The sequence below is a fragment of the Sphaeramia orbicularis genome, chromosome 16 (assembly GCF_902148855.1).
Source record: "Sphaeramia orbicularis chromosome 16, fSphaOr1.1, whole genome shotgun sequence".
Classification (NCBI taxonomy): domain Eukaryota; kingdom Metazoa; phylum Chordata; class Actinopteri; order Kurtiformes; family Apogonidae; genus Sphaeramia; species Sphaeramia orbicularis.
The window spans coordinates 1,851,034-1,868,707 of NC_043972.1; the positions used below are offsets into that span (position 1 = coordinate 1,851,034).

The 17,674-nt window shown below is 36.6% G+C and overlaps 1 protein-coding gene across 1 annotated transcript in view; it reads right to left on the reverse strand.

Moving 5' to 3' along the window:
• Window positions 1–17,674, reverse strand: part of tsnare1 (T-SNARE Domain Containing 1) — a 379,373-nt gene that overhangs the window by 288,642 nt on the left and 73,057 nt on the right. Inside the window, exon 2 of the mRNA XM_030159004.1 lies at window positions 11,268–11,407. Within this exon, the coding sequence (XP_030014864.1) occupies window positions 11,268–11,352 (85 nt within the window). The 5' untranslated portion in view covers window positions 11,353–11,407. The remainder of the gene's footprint in view (window positions 1–11,267; window positions 11,408–17,674) is intronic.

Below are 17,674 nucleotides of genomic sequence, written 5' to 3' on the forward strand. Positions count from 1 at the left end.
GGTCCATTAATCCATACGTGGCTGTCTAACACATAGCCCACTTTGGCCATTTACGACCCATTGGCAGCGCATGGAGCTGGATGAGCAAGTGCTCATCACAGCCGTGTCACCGCCAGTCCACACTCTGGGCTCATTCAATCTTAATAAGCAGGGCCGTGTCCCCAGAGGACTCATCTAACAATGCGGACACACATCCAGGAGTCAGGTCTGACACACAACACTGTGGCAAACACTCAGCTGTGACTCCACAAAATGTGGCAGCTGACATGAAAATGATGGATGCTGTTATCAGGCATTCACCAGGATGGAATGTGGAGTGTCATAAAGGCCCCTTATACAATGGATTTGGATAAATCAAATATAATGTGACATCTTCTACTGTGTTTTGTCTTGTCTGTCTGCTGTCAAAGTAATAACGGCTAAACATGACAAAAAAAAAGACAAAGCGAGGGAAGTCCTGCTAAATACTCTTAAATAAATGTGAATATTGTGCAAATGCATCATTTACAGACATTATTTTAAGACAAAAATGTAATATGGCAAAATATATTTGCCTTGCATGAACTCTTCTCTTCAAACTGACTCATCTGTCATATTTTCCACTGCCTTCATTATCATTACCATAATCATTCATTTTAATTACTGTCATGTCGTTGTTTGTGTAGAAGCCTGTATATAATCTGTATGTTGTATTGTTTTATTGCTATTATTCTGGTTCCCTGTGCAGTGACAGTGAGTGTTTTAAAAAGGCAACTTCAGGTGAAATGTATTGTTATTACTATCATTAACAGGACTGTCAGTTTAGCAATACTGATACTTGATTTAAACACTGATTTATACACTTTAAAAATCTACATTTTTGTTGTGTAAAATGTTGCTTATATGTGGGTGAGAGACCCAAATGTAGAGAAGAATATTTGTTTTGCATAATGTATGTATTAGGGATGTAAACAATTAATCGACTAACAATTAATTGTCGATAAGAATTTGCTTCATTAAATTATTAATTGTCAGTTAATTGCCCTTTTCCACCCGTCCACACCTGTCTGAAGGCTGTCAGTTTGTCCACGCTGCGACGCTGCGGCTGGGATAGGCGGTCATTGAACCGGATCATGGCGTTGATGAGTTAGAATCTGTATGGACATGGAGGAGCAAACACAGACCGACTGTCTGTTTGTGGGAGCGGTGCACCCTGAATAAACACATGAACAAATGCGGGGTCGCTGTCAGAGCGTTTTCCTGGAGGTTGGTCTAGTCCACAGTCAGTGAGACAGAAGTTGAAACATCCTCCTGATCCAGGACACAGGTTTGTAAAGCATTTGCGAAACTTCAGGAGGAAAAGAGAAATGAGTGAAAAGTTTCACTGTCACTTCTGCGGGGGCACAGACTGCAGCGTACCCCCATAGTGTTAGAAGGAGGACGGAAAGGGACACACACACGCCCGCAGTTACGCATCTCCCGGCCATACTGCGCATGTGCAAGTACCCCCCCCAACGCAATGCACACGCATGCACCCCCCCATTCCACACCACATCAACAGATGAGTTCCACAAAAACACTGACTGTATCCAGTGGTTCAATAAATCAATCATTAAGGAATATGACATGTTTTTTTCATGACGTGTATAAACAATATTTAGCTTTTATTCTTATAGACGGCATGGAAAAAGAAATTCAGGTCTCAGGAAAATCGCCGCTTATCAATTAATCGTTAATCGATCGATAAGGGCAACCAACTAACGATTAATGAATTAATCGATAATTTGCATCCCTAGTATGTCTTAGTGTAGACGGGGTATTAGAGTTTTTATGAAAAACTGGGGATTGTTTGGTTATTTCCATAGTGTGTGGGGCAGCAGACAGATGTATATTTCTATTTCTTTTTTTTTTTTTTTTTAACCGTTTGTGACTTTGGCAATGCAGACGTGTTTTTTATCTGGCTGTTTATTGTGTCATATAGACTCAGCTGGTATGGTTGAGCTGGAGGTCATGCAAACTCTGCAGGTTCACTGTGAGGTCCATGTATAAAGAACAGAGAGTTAAAAAGAAACACCCAACACCGTTTGTGATTGTAAAATGTCAGGAGTAAACTCCTGTGCTGTGACATCCTCAACTTTTCTACACAGAATTGTTTCAAAACAACATAAAGCCCATCGAGAAGTGTTCATATAAAAACCCATCTGTTCTGTCGTCCCAAATCAGACGCTCAGCGGCGTTGAAAACTGACACGCCGTCTCTCAGAGCGCCGGGTGGAAGGTTGAGAGCTTTTGCCGGGAGAGGGAGGGGAGAGATTAGCCTAAACGACAGCTCTATTAGAGACTTAACCTGGGCTTTGATCATTTCCTGAGCTCCCCTTCAGATCAGCCCGAGCAACAGACGGCAAATCTGACAGGCTCCTGCTCTGCATCCCCCACCCCCCCACCCCCACTCCCTCCCCCTCCTCCGCCACCACCCCCTACCACCACCACCAGCACTCATATCCCTCATAATATACCCAGGCTTCAGTGTGATCAAAGACCCCCGTCGTGGTGACTGAGGCTCCTATCTGTCTGCTCACAATAGAGAAGAGCGGGAGAGAGGAGCCGCCTGTCACACTGAGTGAAAGGCAGTATTTCACAGCACACATATGGGTACAGTATGGCGGAGTCGAGACAAAAAGCATATGTGATGTTTGTTTTCCCTCTGTCACATCCTCTCTGCCTCACTCACTGTATCTGAATTGCAGCATAATGACTTGTGCCAGCTACTCCCCTCCAGTGTCAAACATGATTGGTACAAACATACATTCAGCAGCTAGAAAAGCACCGTACAAAGCAGCCTGATAAGGACGTACTCGTTTGTTGCTAACTCGCCAAATATAGCGCATTCGACAAGTAAAACACATTACCTGAGGCCTTGTTAATAAAACTCAACTCCGTTCAGGAATTCCACTCTGTCTTTCTACTTGTCAAAGCTCCACAGGAAATGGGGGCTTCTATGAAACTGATCCCTGAAAGCAAGACAGAGGGGCTAAACATTCAAATAAGACGGAATGTTATGAAGCGGGTTTGGAAGCTCTTTGGGTGTATTTTAAGAAGACATTTTTACTGCAGGGGCGTCAAACATGTGTCCCTCCAAAGGTTCCAATGCGACCCCTTGGGATGAATTTGCACAGTGTATAAATTCCACAGTCCAGGCTGTGGAACTCATTTTAGTGTCGGTTCCACATCCAGACCAATCTGATCTACAGTCCAATAAGAACAGCAGAAGAACCCACACAAAAGAAAGACTACAGATTTACTACTGGGTTTGATAGAAAAAATAATATTACATTGTGTCTGTAAATAATGACAACTTCAACTTTTTGTCTTTGTTTTAGTGCAAAAAATTACATTAAATTATGAAAATATTGGCATTTCCAAACTTTCCTGTAACAATAAAATGTGAATAACCTCAACAAATATGAACCTGAAATGTCTGTATTAAATTCAGTCCAGTTTGAACTCTTTTCTTCCTGTTCCTCAGTGTTCAGTGTCTTTGTAGATCTGATCCAGAATGCACATGGACTAATGAGAAGTACAAGTATAATATTGTTAAAACCTCACTTATTTTTCTAAAGAAATTTCTTATTTTTCTTCTTTTTTATTTGGATAGTTTATAAAAGTAAGTATTTTCATAATTCCGTGGGTTTTTTTTTCACTAAAACAAAGACAAAACTTTGGCGTTGTCATTATTTATAGGTTCTTCTGTTCTTATTTTACTGGTTGGGTCCACTGCAGATCAAATCAAGCTGAATGTGGAACCTGAAAGAACAGGAGTTTGAGAGCCCTGTTTTACTGACATAAAAGAGAAATGATTTTTCAGATATAACACATTTTTATTTGATGCACGCATACAAAAAGCCGCATCTAACATGGTAAAAAGGACACGAAAATGATGCGCTTTTAATGGTCTAATAATTTTTTCCGTGACTGTAGGTGGAAGTGAAGTAAAATTGCCAGGATTCTGGCGGGTTATCAGGGACAAGACAGATTTGTCATTTATGTTAAGTCAAACATGCAAACTTAATTTAGACTTATTTATTTATTTATTTATTTATAAAAAACGTGTTCTAAATTCTCATCAAATATAAGATATTGTTTTGAATTTTACCCCAATTCCTGCAATTAGAGTCCTTGAAATCCTCCTAAATCTGGCCTTTTTTTCCATTCTGTAGTTACACATCCTGATATTCGATTGGATTAATTTTGCACCTTGAAGTTATTTTATTGTTTGCTGTTTGCGAAAAAATAAACCAGAAGAATGAAGTTAAAGTAATCCAAACTAATCACATTAGACAAAAAAAAAAAAATCCATCTGTTACTGGAGGAAAAACATCTGATCTTGTCAGGCAATTCTTAAAAAAAAAAGAAAACCAAAAAAAAAAAACCCAACTAATTTTCCAAACGCAGCGTATTTTATTGGTAATCTGTGCTAAACTGGTCCCATTTATTTATAGATATGAACATCAAGCCCAATGAAGAACCAACCTCATTACCAGAGTCCATCAGTTTGGATCAGAATTGTTCTAAACGTTTCAGACTCTGATTCTTGTTCCTGTGGTTGTTTCCTACAGTTTCCTGCTGTAGAACCGACACTAAAGACCATCATGTTTGGAACGAAGCCTTTTGGTACCTGGTTTAAATTTCAGAAATATCTGGATGAAATCGTCCACCTCCTCATCACTTACATCACACAAAATAAAAGAAAAAAAATCAATGTGTGAGTGGAGGAAATGGATTTTGAGGGACATTCTGCTTTTATCGTGTCCTCTACTCACTGATCCTAATTTGGGGTTCAATCATTAAGCAGAAAATGCTGTACCATCACACAAACAAGTGTTCAGAGAACGCAAACCTCCACAAAGCACCCCGAACAGTGTGCATGTGTGGATTGACTATTTCTTTTTAAACTATGGATGTGCAAAACAAATTTCATAATGATATTTCACAAATTGCATTTTTTTTTTTTTTTTTTTTATGATTTTTTGAAAATGGTGCATAAAAAATGACAAAACTCAACAGAGCGTAACTGAAGAGAAATGGAGCGGAAAGATATTTCGTACAAAGTTGAATCTTGGTCCCAGTCATGTGTCTGTCCAATTAGATTCAATTCACATCAATATTAGTTGAGTTCTAATTTTAAATGTGTGGGAAATGGGATTTTCAATGTTCAGTGTAAATGTCCACAGAGTCCACATTCCACAGTGGATGTGGACAATTTAGTTCCAGATATAAGAGATTGTTCTAAGCTACAGGTGGATCCAACTGGAGGAGAATCGGAGTCGTTTGGAATTTTGGATGAATTTCTGAAAATGTTTCAATGATGACAGATGGAAAACTGTAGATGTTGTGACCTTGAACTCTGGCCTACTGGGACCAAAATGGACTGGGTTGGTCCCAGGGCCTAGGCCTATCTGTGGGGAAGATTTGGGAAAGATGGGTGGAAGAGTTTTACACTAAAGATGAAAACAAACAAACAAACAAAGCAAAGTGATCACAATACCTCCTGGCAGAGGTAATAAATAACAGTCTGTTAATTCTAGATGTAATCTTTGAGGTGAATCAGTGAGTTCTCCAATCTGAATCAGATGAAAACTCCTGCTTTCATCTTTGCATCACATTTAACCCTTATGCCTTCCTCAAAAAAACAAAAAAACACTCTGGTCACCCTTGTGGACAAAATGTACACACACACAAAAACGACTACAACATCATCATACGACAACATTTTTTCTTGCTTTTTTTTTTTTTTTCATAAATCTCTTAAACAACTTCCCCCCTGCTCAAAACTACCAAACATTCAACAGTTTTCAGGATTTTAACCCTTTAAAAGCCAGTTTAATCATTAGAAGTCTGAGTGAATTATTACAAAAAAAACCCTACAAAATATCGAATATTTTCCATAAAATAAATCGAAGGTGAATGAAACATTGGTGGGGGACCAGAGGAAGTATCTGACACTACAGAAAAAATACTAAAGCAATCAAATCAATTTTGTTGATAATCTTTGGCCTATCCAAAGCTCTAATAACCACCAATGTTTCATCCACCCACTATTAACTGGCACTTAAAGGGTTAAAATCCTGAAAACTATTGAATGTTTGGTAGTTTTGAGCAGGGGGGAAGTTGTTTAAGAGATTTATTTTTTAAAAAGCAAGAAAAAATATTGATGTATGATGATTTTCTGGTATTTTTTTGTGCATGTACATTTTTGTCCATGAGGGTGATCAGAGGGTGCAAAATGCATCATGGGAAAATAAAACACATTAAAAAAAAAAACATATAACTAAAAAGACACATTTCTGCAAAACTTCAGGCCAACAGCTGCAACAAAGCCAAAATTATCAAGAAATGGAAAAAAAAAAAAAAAAAGAAAAGGACAAAAACACTCAAGGAGGACCTAAGGGTTAACTGTTCTGAATTTTAATCATTTGACTTTACAAAACTAAACTAGCGTATACTGACTTGTTTATAACTCAAAATCCTGACACGCTGAAGAAATTCTGATTTCAGATTCGGAGTCGGTGCATTTGATTTAGTTGAAACCAGGCATTTTTTTCTCCTAGAAGCAAAAATGACTGATCCTACTGCTCAGTGATGGAGAAGTGCATATGTTTGTAATTTCAATAAAATGCAGTCCTTCTGGCTCCTCAGAAATATACTGGTTTCATAAGTGGCCACTCTGCTGTGTCTAAATGATATTCTGATTATACAGCTAAAAACATCTCCTTACTATAGCAACTAAGATGCTATTTTTAACTCATATGGATGCAGTGAGAGACTTAATATAGGAACTGTAGCTGCTTTTTAAGCCCTTATTTCAAATAAAATGAAATAAATAATAATGCTATATAATTATCAGACCCTTTTAGAAGATACAGGATGCATTTGTTGGATTTTTTTCAGGTTGCATTGGCCTGTATGCATCATTTCAGATGATGATCTCATGCAATTTTTAATACGAAGGCTCTGTGGGTTTGTTTTATTTTTTTTCCCTTTAATGCACATGGATAGTCCGGAGTTGTCCAAATGGATCGTTGTCCCTGCCCACATTGGAAACATTAGTTCATTGTCCTCACTGTGGATTCATGTCCAATTCTGTCTGCACTAAGTCTCCCTCCATCTGTCCGTCTTTCTGTCTCGAACACACACACACACACACACACACACACACACACACACACACACACACACACACACACACACACACACACACACACACCTCCGGTTTGGCCAGGAACATGTTTTGCCTCAGGGGCTCTGTCTTGCTCCTAACCCATTACAAGGCTAATGAAAGCACTGAGAGGATCAAATCAAATGAAGCTGCTTTTCACGCTGCTTAACCCTTATGAAAACCTACGACCTCTGAACAAGAGCGCACACACACATGAATGAGTAAAACCCATAGGTATACACACCGGGAAAAGAACGATCAGAGTGCCTTAAAGACCGGTTCTTCATGCGCCCTTTCCTCCTGTCACTGTACTTGTGTGTTATTTACTCACATGCATGTAGTGTTGATTGCTTGAATTATTCATTTCTTTATAAATAATAAATGTGTTGTGATGACTCCAACACCTGACTCTGATTATGCGTTTATAAGTAGGATAGTGGGTGACTGCCAATTTAGTGCAAACTTTCATAAAGCCACAATGTTGACACTCAGACGATATTAATAACACAAGCTCTGCAGTATGTGCTGCTGCTTTCACAAGCTGATTCCAGATTATCTTTTCTGCATATTTATTCTTAAGCTTTTTTATTAACATTTCTTATATTTCTCCCCTGCACTCCTGATATGACTGTTTACTTAATATCTACCTTAAATATTTACTGTACATACAGACGACGAGTCGGTGCATCACAAAAAACACTAAAATTTGGAATGAATGCCTTCCAGAAATTCACATTTTTAAATGTTCTGTTTCATTTACAGTCAATATAAACATATTTTTCTTCTTTCAAGCTACTTAATGCTGCAGAAAGAAAAAAAAAAAACAGAAAATGGTAAACACACTGCAAAAAAAGTGTATTTTTCTCATTTCTAGTCCAAGTATTTCATCACACTTAAGACATAATCACCCAAAGAGTAACTTTTCAGTGAGATATAAGAACTTATTTCAAGACAATAGATCTAGAAAATCTTATTTCATGAAATCTTACCAAGATCATTTTCACTTGTTCCATTGGCAGATTGTTTTTGCTTCAATTAAGCAAAAAAAAAAATCTTGAATTGAGAAAAAAAAAAAATCTGTCAGTGGAACAAGTGAAAATGATCTTGGTAAGATTTCTTGAAATCAGATTTTCCAGATCTATTGTCTAAAAATCAGTTCTTTTATCTGACTGAAAAGTTCCTCTGTAGGTGATTGTGTCTGATTTTAAGTGTGATGAGATCGTTTGACTAGAAATGAGAAAAATACACATTTTTTTTCTAGTGTAAAAATCATCCCTGAGGCAGTTTTGAAACAAATATAACAATTTAAACAGAACTAACCAATGCAATGACAATATAAAACTATATTATGACATGTATCATTATAGTTTTGTATCCCAGACCCATGTTAGAAAAGAAACACCTGAAGTCAACACGTCCCAATACTTTTGTCCATGTAGTGTATGTCCACATCGGATCTTAGTACACACAAATACATATGTGTGGTCATGGTTTCTGCAGTTCTAAGTGTAAACATGAAACACAGAGATGACTGGTACCTACATCTTAACAAATTAAACTGATCTTGGTAAGATTTCTTAAAATCAGATTTTCCAGATCTATTATCTACACATAAGTTCTTATATGTCACTGAAAATTTACTCTTTATGTGATTATGTCTTACTTTAAGTGTGATGAGATAGTTTGACTAGAAATGACAAAAATACATTTAGTAAGATTATGATTTTTTCCAGTGCAGTAAATGGACTGAACTTGAACAGGACATTTTCTACACCTTCTTGGTGCCTGAAGTGCTCTACAAGGCCTCACATCCACCCATTCACACACACCAGTGGGCGGCTGCCACCATGCAAGGTGCTGCCAGGGTTCAGTGCCTTGCCCAAGGACACTTTGACATGTGGACAGTCGGAGCCAGGATTCAAACCGCCGCCCCTTTGGTCATTGGACGACCCGCTCTACAAACTGAGCCACAGCCGCCCAAACAGAACATTAAAATACACATCATCCTTCTGCAGCTCTTTTCTTTTTGGTCCAAATCTAATGTAATTAATGTAACGTGTAGCCTAATTAATGGTTTTCTGTTTACTCACGACTGTCTATGTCCAGCCAGAATAATTCTAAATGAAACTTAGAACAACTTTGTTGAATGAGTGACTTAATTTTCTTTCACCTTAACCTTTAATAATTTAGGGAAAAGCTCATTGAGGTTAAACATCTATTTTTCAAGAGTGTTGTGGCCAAGACAGCAGCAGCAGAAGTTACACCAAATAGGAATCACAGCCATACATCCTCACTAAAAATAAACATAAAACAGAATGAAAGTCAATTCTAAAACCAAACATAAAACACTGAACTAAGAACATACATATAAAACACCACCAATAATTTAAAAGGTACTAAAAGTATAACAACAATGTTCCTTCAAAGCAGAACCCGGTTCAATCAATCATCAATTTTGATGCATCACTAAAATGATAATAAAATGGAAACAAACAGTTTAAGATAAGAGATGGTTTTTGTTGTTTGTTTTTCCTCATTAAGATTTTGCAGATGTTCATTATTTTAGAGAAGAGTCCTCACCTCTTTGCAGCATCATGATGGGATCATTTTATAATCACTGTTTGCTGTGGAACGCCCTAAAAATAAAGACAACCCCACCCATCTATTATAAAAATGGACCCAAATGCAAGTCCTGTCGTTTTTGGGTTGGTTTCTGTGTTCATCTGCATTTAAATAATCATATTTGCACAATTTTTTATTTTTTTTAATTGGGCTAAATTATTAGATGATGCGGTGCAAAAAGGTGTGGGTGAACCTGACTGTGAGGAGTGTCCTACAATCCACACACAAGGGATTTTAAAAAAACGCACCAATTCAATTTTAAATTTAAAATACAATAAGAATGTTTTTTTGTGACCAATTTTTCAATCCTCTCACAGTGAGTAAAGACAGTGTGCACATTTTCAACACCAGAGGTTACATTAAATGATGTTTCACTGGTTTTTGGGTGTAGTCTTTAGCCTAAAAACAGTAACTGTGGTGTTTTTAAATCCCATATACAGTCTATGATCAGACCACATCCACTACATTCTTATTGTGGCCTTTTTATATATTTGTGTAACTGTGTGACTTGTGTGTCTTATTAGAGATTCTCAGTCAGAATCTCAAGGCCTCCTGCTTAACAGCGCATTCATTCAGCCCTTTCTCATCTCTTTCACTGTCAGGCATTAACTGTGAGAATCCAGCCTCTGCTCCAACCCCACCGCCCTTTTGGAGGCTTCATGGACACAGATTTTGTTCTTGGCTTAAGAGTAGATGAAGACAAAACAAGCCTCCCACAACAATTCTGCCACACAATGACAAAAGTAGTCACGTAGAAACAGGCCCAAATGTTTCACTACGTGGTGAGTTTGAAATCCTCCAACTCACAAAGCCGACGCTGGTTCCCGCCTACTAAACCGTAGGTTGGATCTTATCACAGACGATCATTACTTTTAGCCGATCGGGTACACTGACTGGTGAAAGTTATGGCTGAATGGAAACACTGATGTTGAGTCATCTGGAAGGTTGTTACTGAATAACCTGAGCTTAGAGTTTATACTAATTAGGACGTAGATGTGAAGAAAAACAACACGATGGTCATGTTTTTACCAGTTTTTTCTAAATTCGACAAAACTCAAAGTTTATACTTTGTAAAATACTTCAAATGTTCCCAAAGACTGAAATTCAAGTGCAGTTGTTGCTCGTCATGAAACACTGAATAATTAATAATAACTGAGGTAGCGCATAAACAATGAAAATTCTTAAATTAAAATAAGCTTCTCTCCGCATTTCTACTGGGAGTACTTGGTATCACTGCTACAAAGGGTTTAATTAGACTTCCTGCTAAATACGCAGCATAATGAAGGAAGAGGAAACATGAGGACAGTCTATTTGTTTATGGTAATTGATCCTGTGTCTTAAATTCAATGTAGTAATCCATTACTGTTGAAACATGATACCAAAAGGACCCTTCCAAGAATGACCTGAAGTTACATTTCATGAAACGATAAAGAAATCAATATGGGCCTTACCTACTGGCTGGTAGCCCTGCCTCATAGGACCTCCAAACGGGTTGCGACCGCCAAAGGAGCCTCCGTCAATGGACCCGTATGACATTGTGCCTAATGGTTGGTGACGTGTCAGCTGCCGGCGCCCGCAGAGGGAACAATAACTGGAATCAAACAAGAAAACACAATTTATTTCCACTTTGCTGTACCAATCTAAAAATGACTGCACTCACAGCAGTGACAGTAAGTGAAGACATAAACATGATTTGTTTAATGTCTTTGTACACAGACGCTCTGTGCAGATGGTGATACAACAGGAGGGATGCTCAGTGATTCCAGCTCTGAGTTCTGCCGACAGAGCAATTGACCTACTTCTGTCCAACCCAAGAATAAACCAACATATGGAGATAAAACTCCATAGCTTTTACAACCAAAGTTATTCTTATCAATGAAAATCCTGGGAAACTGCAAAAACAACACACACTAAATCATTTTCATTAAGTGGCAAAAAAGGCACGAAAAAAGCCCCCGACAACCACTTCAAAGGAACATATAAGTGACACTGAAAACAATAAAAAAACAAAGTAAAAATAAAAACTAAAACATATTTTAAAAAGTGAACAAAAAACAGAAATTGAAAACAACTAGTCAAAACAAATAAAAGTGAAAACATATTATGCAAACCCAGTATAACCTTGGAGTACAAGTGATTCCAGTCACATTACAATTTTGTTGTTTTCCAAGTTACAAATTGGGGGAATTTAGCATGTTTTATTAGCATTTAGTCTGTTTACATGACTGGAGTACTTTTGTGTTTGGGTTTTACACATCCATCACATTTGGTTTAAGAATTAGTAAATCAGGGCAGCAGTAAAGCATGTTCTTTGAGGACAGCCATGAAAAAACTCTAATTCCAGTGTGCTTTAAAAGTTCTATTGTTTAAAGTGGCTGAAACACATTTTTTCCACCACATTGCTTTGCTTCAGTTCCAGTGCTTTGGTCCCACTGACCTCCATCTTACACTGACTATGAAAAAGTACCCAATACTGAGGCTTTTATGTTTGGGAAAGATACCGTGGGTCAGACTAATAGAAGAAAAGTTCAGAAAGATGTTAAAATGTAGTAACAAAATCAAAACAAGTCTGTTCCCAAGATGGCGCCATCACAAAAATTCTTAGTTTTTGGGGGGGGGTTATTGTTTCCATCTCCTCGAGAACATACAAAGCATGTTGACAAAAAAGTGCAAAAAAAGTATGTGCAAAATTACTTGCAAAGAAATAAATGTATTTATTTATTTAATTTTATTTATGATTATTATTTTTCGCCCTAGTCTGTGCATTACATGAACTAGATAATACAGAAGTTTTCCAATTATAGGGATATAAGTAATTACACGGTGATAATAGAATAATATAATGATGTTTTTTCCAACATGTCTGATGGATAACTCTGTCTTTCCTCTCACAGTGGGGCAGCAGAGGAGCCTGTGGAGTGTGAAAGCGCTCCGTGGACAGTGACAGGTATGGGCTTTGAGTGGGGATGGGGGGTTGACCTGTCAAAACTGGACTAATGTGTCCTGAGCTGAAGCCACGAACAACAAGAACAAACGGTTCATAGGAATGTGTAAGACAAGGTAATTAATGCTAATAGTTAGTTATCCAGAGTCTGAGGCTTCAGAACCGACCTGTCATACAAGTATCCGACAGCCAAAAAAGAAAAATGCAGTTGTTATAGTAAAAAAAAAAAAAAAAACGTTAACAAACCCAAAAAAAAAAAAAAAATGCAGTTGTAGTAAAAAAAAAAAAAAAAATACATTAACAAACCCAAAAAAAAAAAAAAGTATCCGACATCCAAAAAAAAAATTTAAAAAAATTCAGACATCCCATAATTCAGGACCCCATAGATAGAATTACACAGTTGGCCGCACTGTGCCTGTTCAAAAGTCTCATGGCAATAACAAAAAAAAGAAAGAAAAGAAAAGAAATCGACAAATATGCCTCTACTTCCACATTTGGATCAGAGTCCACCAGCATGAGACCCCCGTTTTATGCTGCCTTCAAGTGCTATCGGGAAAATGAATCTTTCCACTACTGAATAAGAAATGACAAGCATGTTGTGTTCAAATGCGAAATGAAAAATGGAGGACATACAATTTATCGTGACCTTTTTTTTTTTTTTTTAATTATTATTTTATTTTATTTAGAACAGCACATTTGTTACAAAAATAGCTTATTCTCTACATATCAGATGTACAGGGTGGGGAAGCAAACTGTACAATATTTTGAGGCAGGGATTGAAAGACAGTGTATGACCAATTAGTTTATTGAAAGTCATGAGAATTTATTTGCCACAAGAAAATGTCCATAATAGAAAATGTTTTTATTCTATGTGTCCTCCTTCTTTCTCAATAACTGCCTTCACACGCTTCCTGAAACTTGCGCAAGTGTTCCTCAAATATTGGGGTGACAACTTCTCCCATTCTTCTTTAATAGTATCTTCCAGACTTTCTGGTAATAGTTTTGCTCATAGTCATTCTCTTCTTTCCATTATAAACAGTCTTTATGGACACTCCAACTGTTTTTGAAATCTCCTTTGATGTGACGAGTGCATTCAGTAAATCACACACTCTTTGACGTTTGCTTTCCTGATTACTCATATGGGCCAAAGTTTGTGAAAAGGTATGGATAATAGTGTTAGGTATGATTATGACATCAGTATATGTTTGGGTTCAAAACAACTGACGTAGTGCCTGCTGAGAAAAAACAACTAAATGTTCAGTGTACATTTGGCTTCCCCACCCTGTACATATGAAAATATTAGTAATAAACAATATTTTATGAGTACTTACTTATAATCATGTATAGAAAGAAAGGAGAGAAGAAAAAGAGGACAGGAAAGATAGGTAAAGAGAGAGAAAAAAAAAGAAAGAAGCATGCCAACTCCTACCAGGGGTGTTAAAGTTCAAAGTTCAGATGAATACACCAAGGGAAGCACAGATTTCAACAGTCCTTATTGCCTTGTGCTTTTTAGAGTGCTTAATAGAGAGAATGTGTTGTTTAAAGTTATTATAAAATGCAGTAAAGCATGTTTTTTTGCTGAGTATTTACAACAGTGAATGTGGAATTTCGACAGTAAAATTCAAAGATTTATCAGGTATAATGGTTCACTTTTGAGCACGCTATTTTCAAATACACCAAACAATACATTCCTCCAATACAACATAAAATGTCTTTCAATGTTATTATGAATAAAATCACAAAGCTTTTGCCAAAAACTTGTAACAGTAGGGCAGTGCCAAAATAAATGAACGACAGTTTGCAATTTATCGTGACCTGCTACCTAAGTAAAAGAGTTTTCAACGTGTTACTTCATCTACTACAGGTTTGTTTTGTATGTTTTTTTGTTTTCTACAAATTGTGTAGCTAACAGCATCAAAACGTTAATAGACGCATTGTGTATCATTGGTGCCTCTCCACCATGTTGAAAAGTTCAAAGGTTATTTTCATCTCGGCAGCTCGTGTGTGTATACAACATGGGGAGGATTCAGATTCAGAAAACTTTATTTATCCCAAACGGCCAATTCATTTGCAGCTGACCACAGACATCAGCTCACATCCAAAGTGCAATGTGACAAACATATATAAATTAGTGCACAAATACAGGACTATTAAAAGCAACTATGAATAAATGCATTTAAATAATCAACAATAAATAATCAATAAATACCAATGCAGACTAAAAGACCCTAATGGTTCTGCTAATATTTAAAAAAGAAAAAAAAAAAAAAAATCACATAAAATGACTAAAATGGCTTCTGTCATAAAAGTGTGATAGAGTTCATGTGCAATTTTTGAGTTCGTAGCAAGTATTTACCATAATTCCAATTGCACATGAAGGCAGGATTAGAGTAAAACTCAGCAAAAACTATTAAAACTCACTTCACTTTTAGGGCATTTTAAATCCCATCACATTTTACTTAAAACTGTACTGTTTTAGTTGATTAATTTGCTTTAAGGTAAGATAAGATTTTATTGATTCCAAAATGGGAAATTCACAGATTAAGGCGACAACAGGATAGAATGCAGAGCAAAGAAAATGTAAAAAAAAAAAAACAGAAAAAAACAATGATACAATTTGATAAACTGAACTTAGAGGGTCTGTTTTTAACCCCTTCCTGGTAGTGACCTTCTGACTATAATCATCATTCCTCAGTACAAAACCCGTGCATCCATAGGATTATTGTGTCTTTCAGTGTGATATGTGAAAATAAGGCCTTCCACTAAGTTTGAATAAATGTTTGCAGTTGCATCTTATGATTTATGGGAAGCAGGGTTGCTGTGTGTGTGACATTTTAACATGGATCAAGTAAACGTTCATGGATTATTCTTCCTGTTTTTCTTGTTGCAGAAGCAATTCACAGTCACACAAGCAGCGTCATGTATTGATGGATCAAGGAGGGACACGCCAGCAGCAGCTTCTGAGGTCTGCTTCAATAAAAAGACCATTTTTAGTCTGAGAAATGTGTTAGCATGGCAAGGTCAGCGTCAGGTATGAGTAAAATGAAATGTAATAATAGTGGAGCCTTAGTATGTATTGGATTCCTTCATGTGTCCTGTTTGTGGGTGTTTATGAGCACAGGGTAGAATACGAATTCTCCTGATATCCTGAATGTCCTGACCCACCAAAAGCATCTGTTTGGTTTAGCGACCTGATGTTCTTTATGAAATTAGAAAAAATAAACTATTTCACCAGAGGATTAATTAGAAAGTTCCATAACTTATGGGACCCCTTAATTTTGTATTTTGATAAGCTCAAATCCTTCCCGTAGCATCATATACCCTGTAAGCTGGAAATAACATGTGAAAGTGTCCCTTATTTATTTACCCTTATTATTATTTATGTTACTGTGCCCCCCCCCCCCCTTATTTTTTATTTTTTTAATTTTTGGTTCATGTTTTGTTTTGTTGTTGGAGTTAAACTATGAAATGAGACAAGCATGGATTTATAAATTTGTAGCTCATTTTTGTTTTTTGTTTTATTTTTTTTTAATTGTATCTAAGGCAATTTTTGAAGGTTGCAAATTGTTAAGATCTAATAATTAATAAGTAAGTAATTTATTTTCATACTCAACATTAAATTACTATGAATTTGGTTGGTTATGTTTTCTGGGTTGTTTTGGTTTAGTTTCACGTCTTTATGTTTTTGCTTGTTTGCATTTTTGTTTTTTCTTTTTCCAATGTTGAACGCTCGGTAGTTTATTTTAATTGTATTAAAATAAGCATTATGTTTCTGCCTGTGCCGTTTCAGTCACTAACCTGTTGGTAATGTTTGTAGTGTTGACAGTGGTTGTATTATGTGATGACTAAAAAAAGAATTTCATCATCATCGTCATGTTTAGTGGCAGTTTGTATGTATGTGGGAAGGGTGGGAGGGAGGGGATTCAGTTGGTTAAACGAAGAAAAACTATCGGGTCATTTTATGGCAATTCAACCAATGGTCCCCTCATGACCCCCTCAGAAAATTCTGAAAAACTTCACACTTGTTCACCTATGTTTGGATACAATTTGAAGAAAATATAGTCATGCAGTAAAAAAAATATTAAAAATAGAACCAGTTCAATCCCAAAGCTAAATTTTTTTGCACAACATCTGTAAACATACATGAAGACATGGTAAAAAATTTCAGAATGTTCATTAATGTTCATGGTAATTTGGGTGTTCAAATAAAGAGTATTTTTGTGAAAAATTTAAATCAACCCATTTTATTCATTGCCTCACAGCAACACTTCTCATGTAAATGTGTTTTGTTTGTTTTTTTTGCAGTATATTGTTGCATCTTGACCATAAGAATCCATGCAAAAAAAAATAAAAATAAAAAAATTAGGTCTGTACGTTCATCCATTCTGTCACAGTGCAAGGCTGAAGAGAGAGGACATTTGGAAGAATGAGCCTTTGGGCCTGATTTCAAGGCCTCATGGACCAAACATGAAGGCACCTACAATTATTTGGATGCCAGATATGGTCTTTTCAGGGGGATTTCAGCCCACACAGTCAGTTTCAGCAGTGTGGATGGAATACCTAAGGACATAGAGCTCCTCAAAGTTGGCCCAAAAGCACATTGGCAATATTAAAAAAAAAAACAAAAAAAAACATTAATTTTCAAAGGGCTGTATCTGCTAAACTATAGCAGATATGACATTAAAATTTTGGATGTGTTGGTTTATCTGGTAGGTGAAAAAGTGTGGTTTTTTTCAGAATTTTCTGAGGGGGTCATGTGGGGACCATTGGTTGAATTGCCATGGAATGACCCTTTCTGAAAATCTGGTTGATTTGGGATGGAATGACCCTATTCAAGACATTGTATTTAAAACGCATCATATATTGTTTTCCTTTCTTGAATTTAAAAAAAACCCAAACAAAACAAATTCTTAA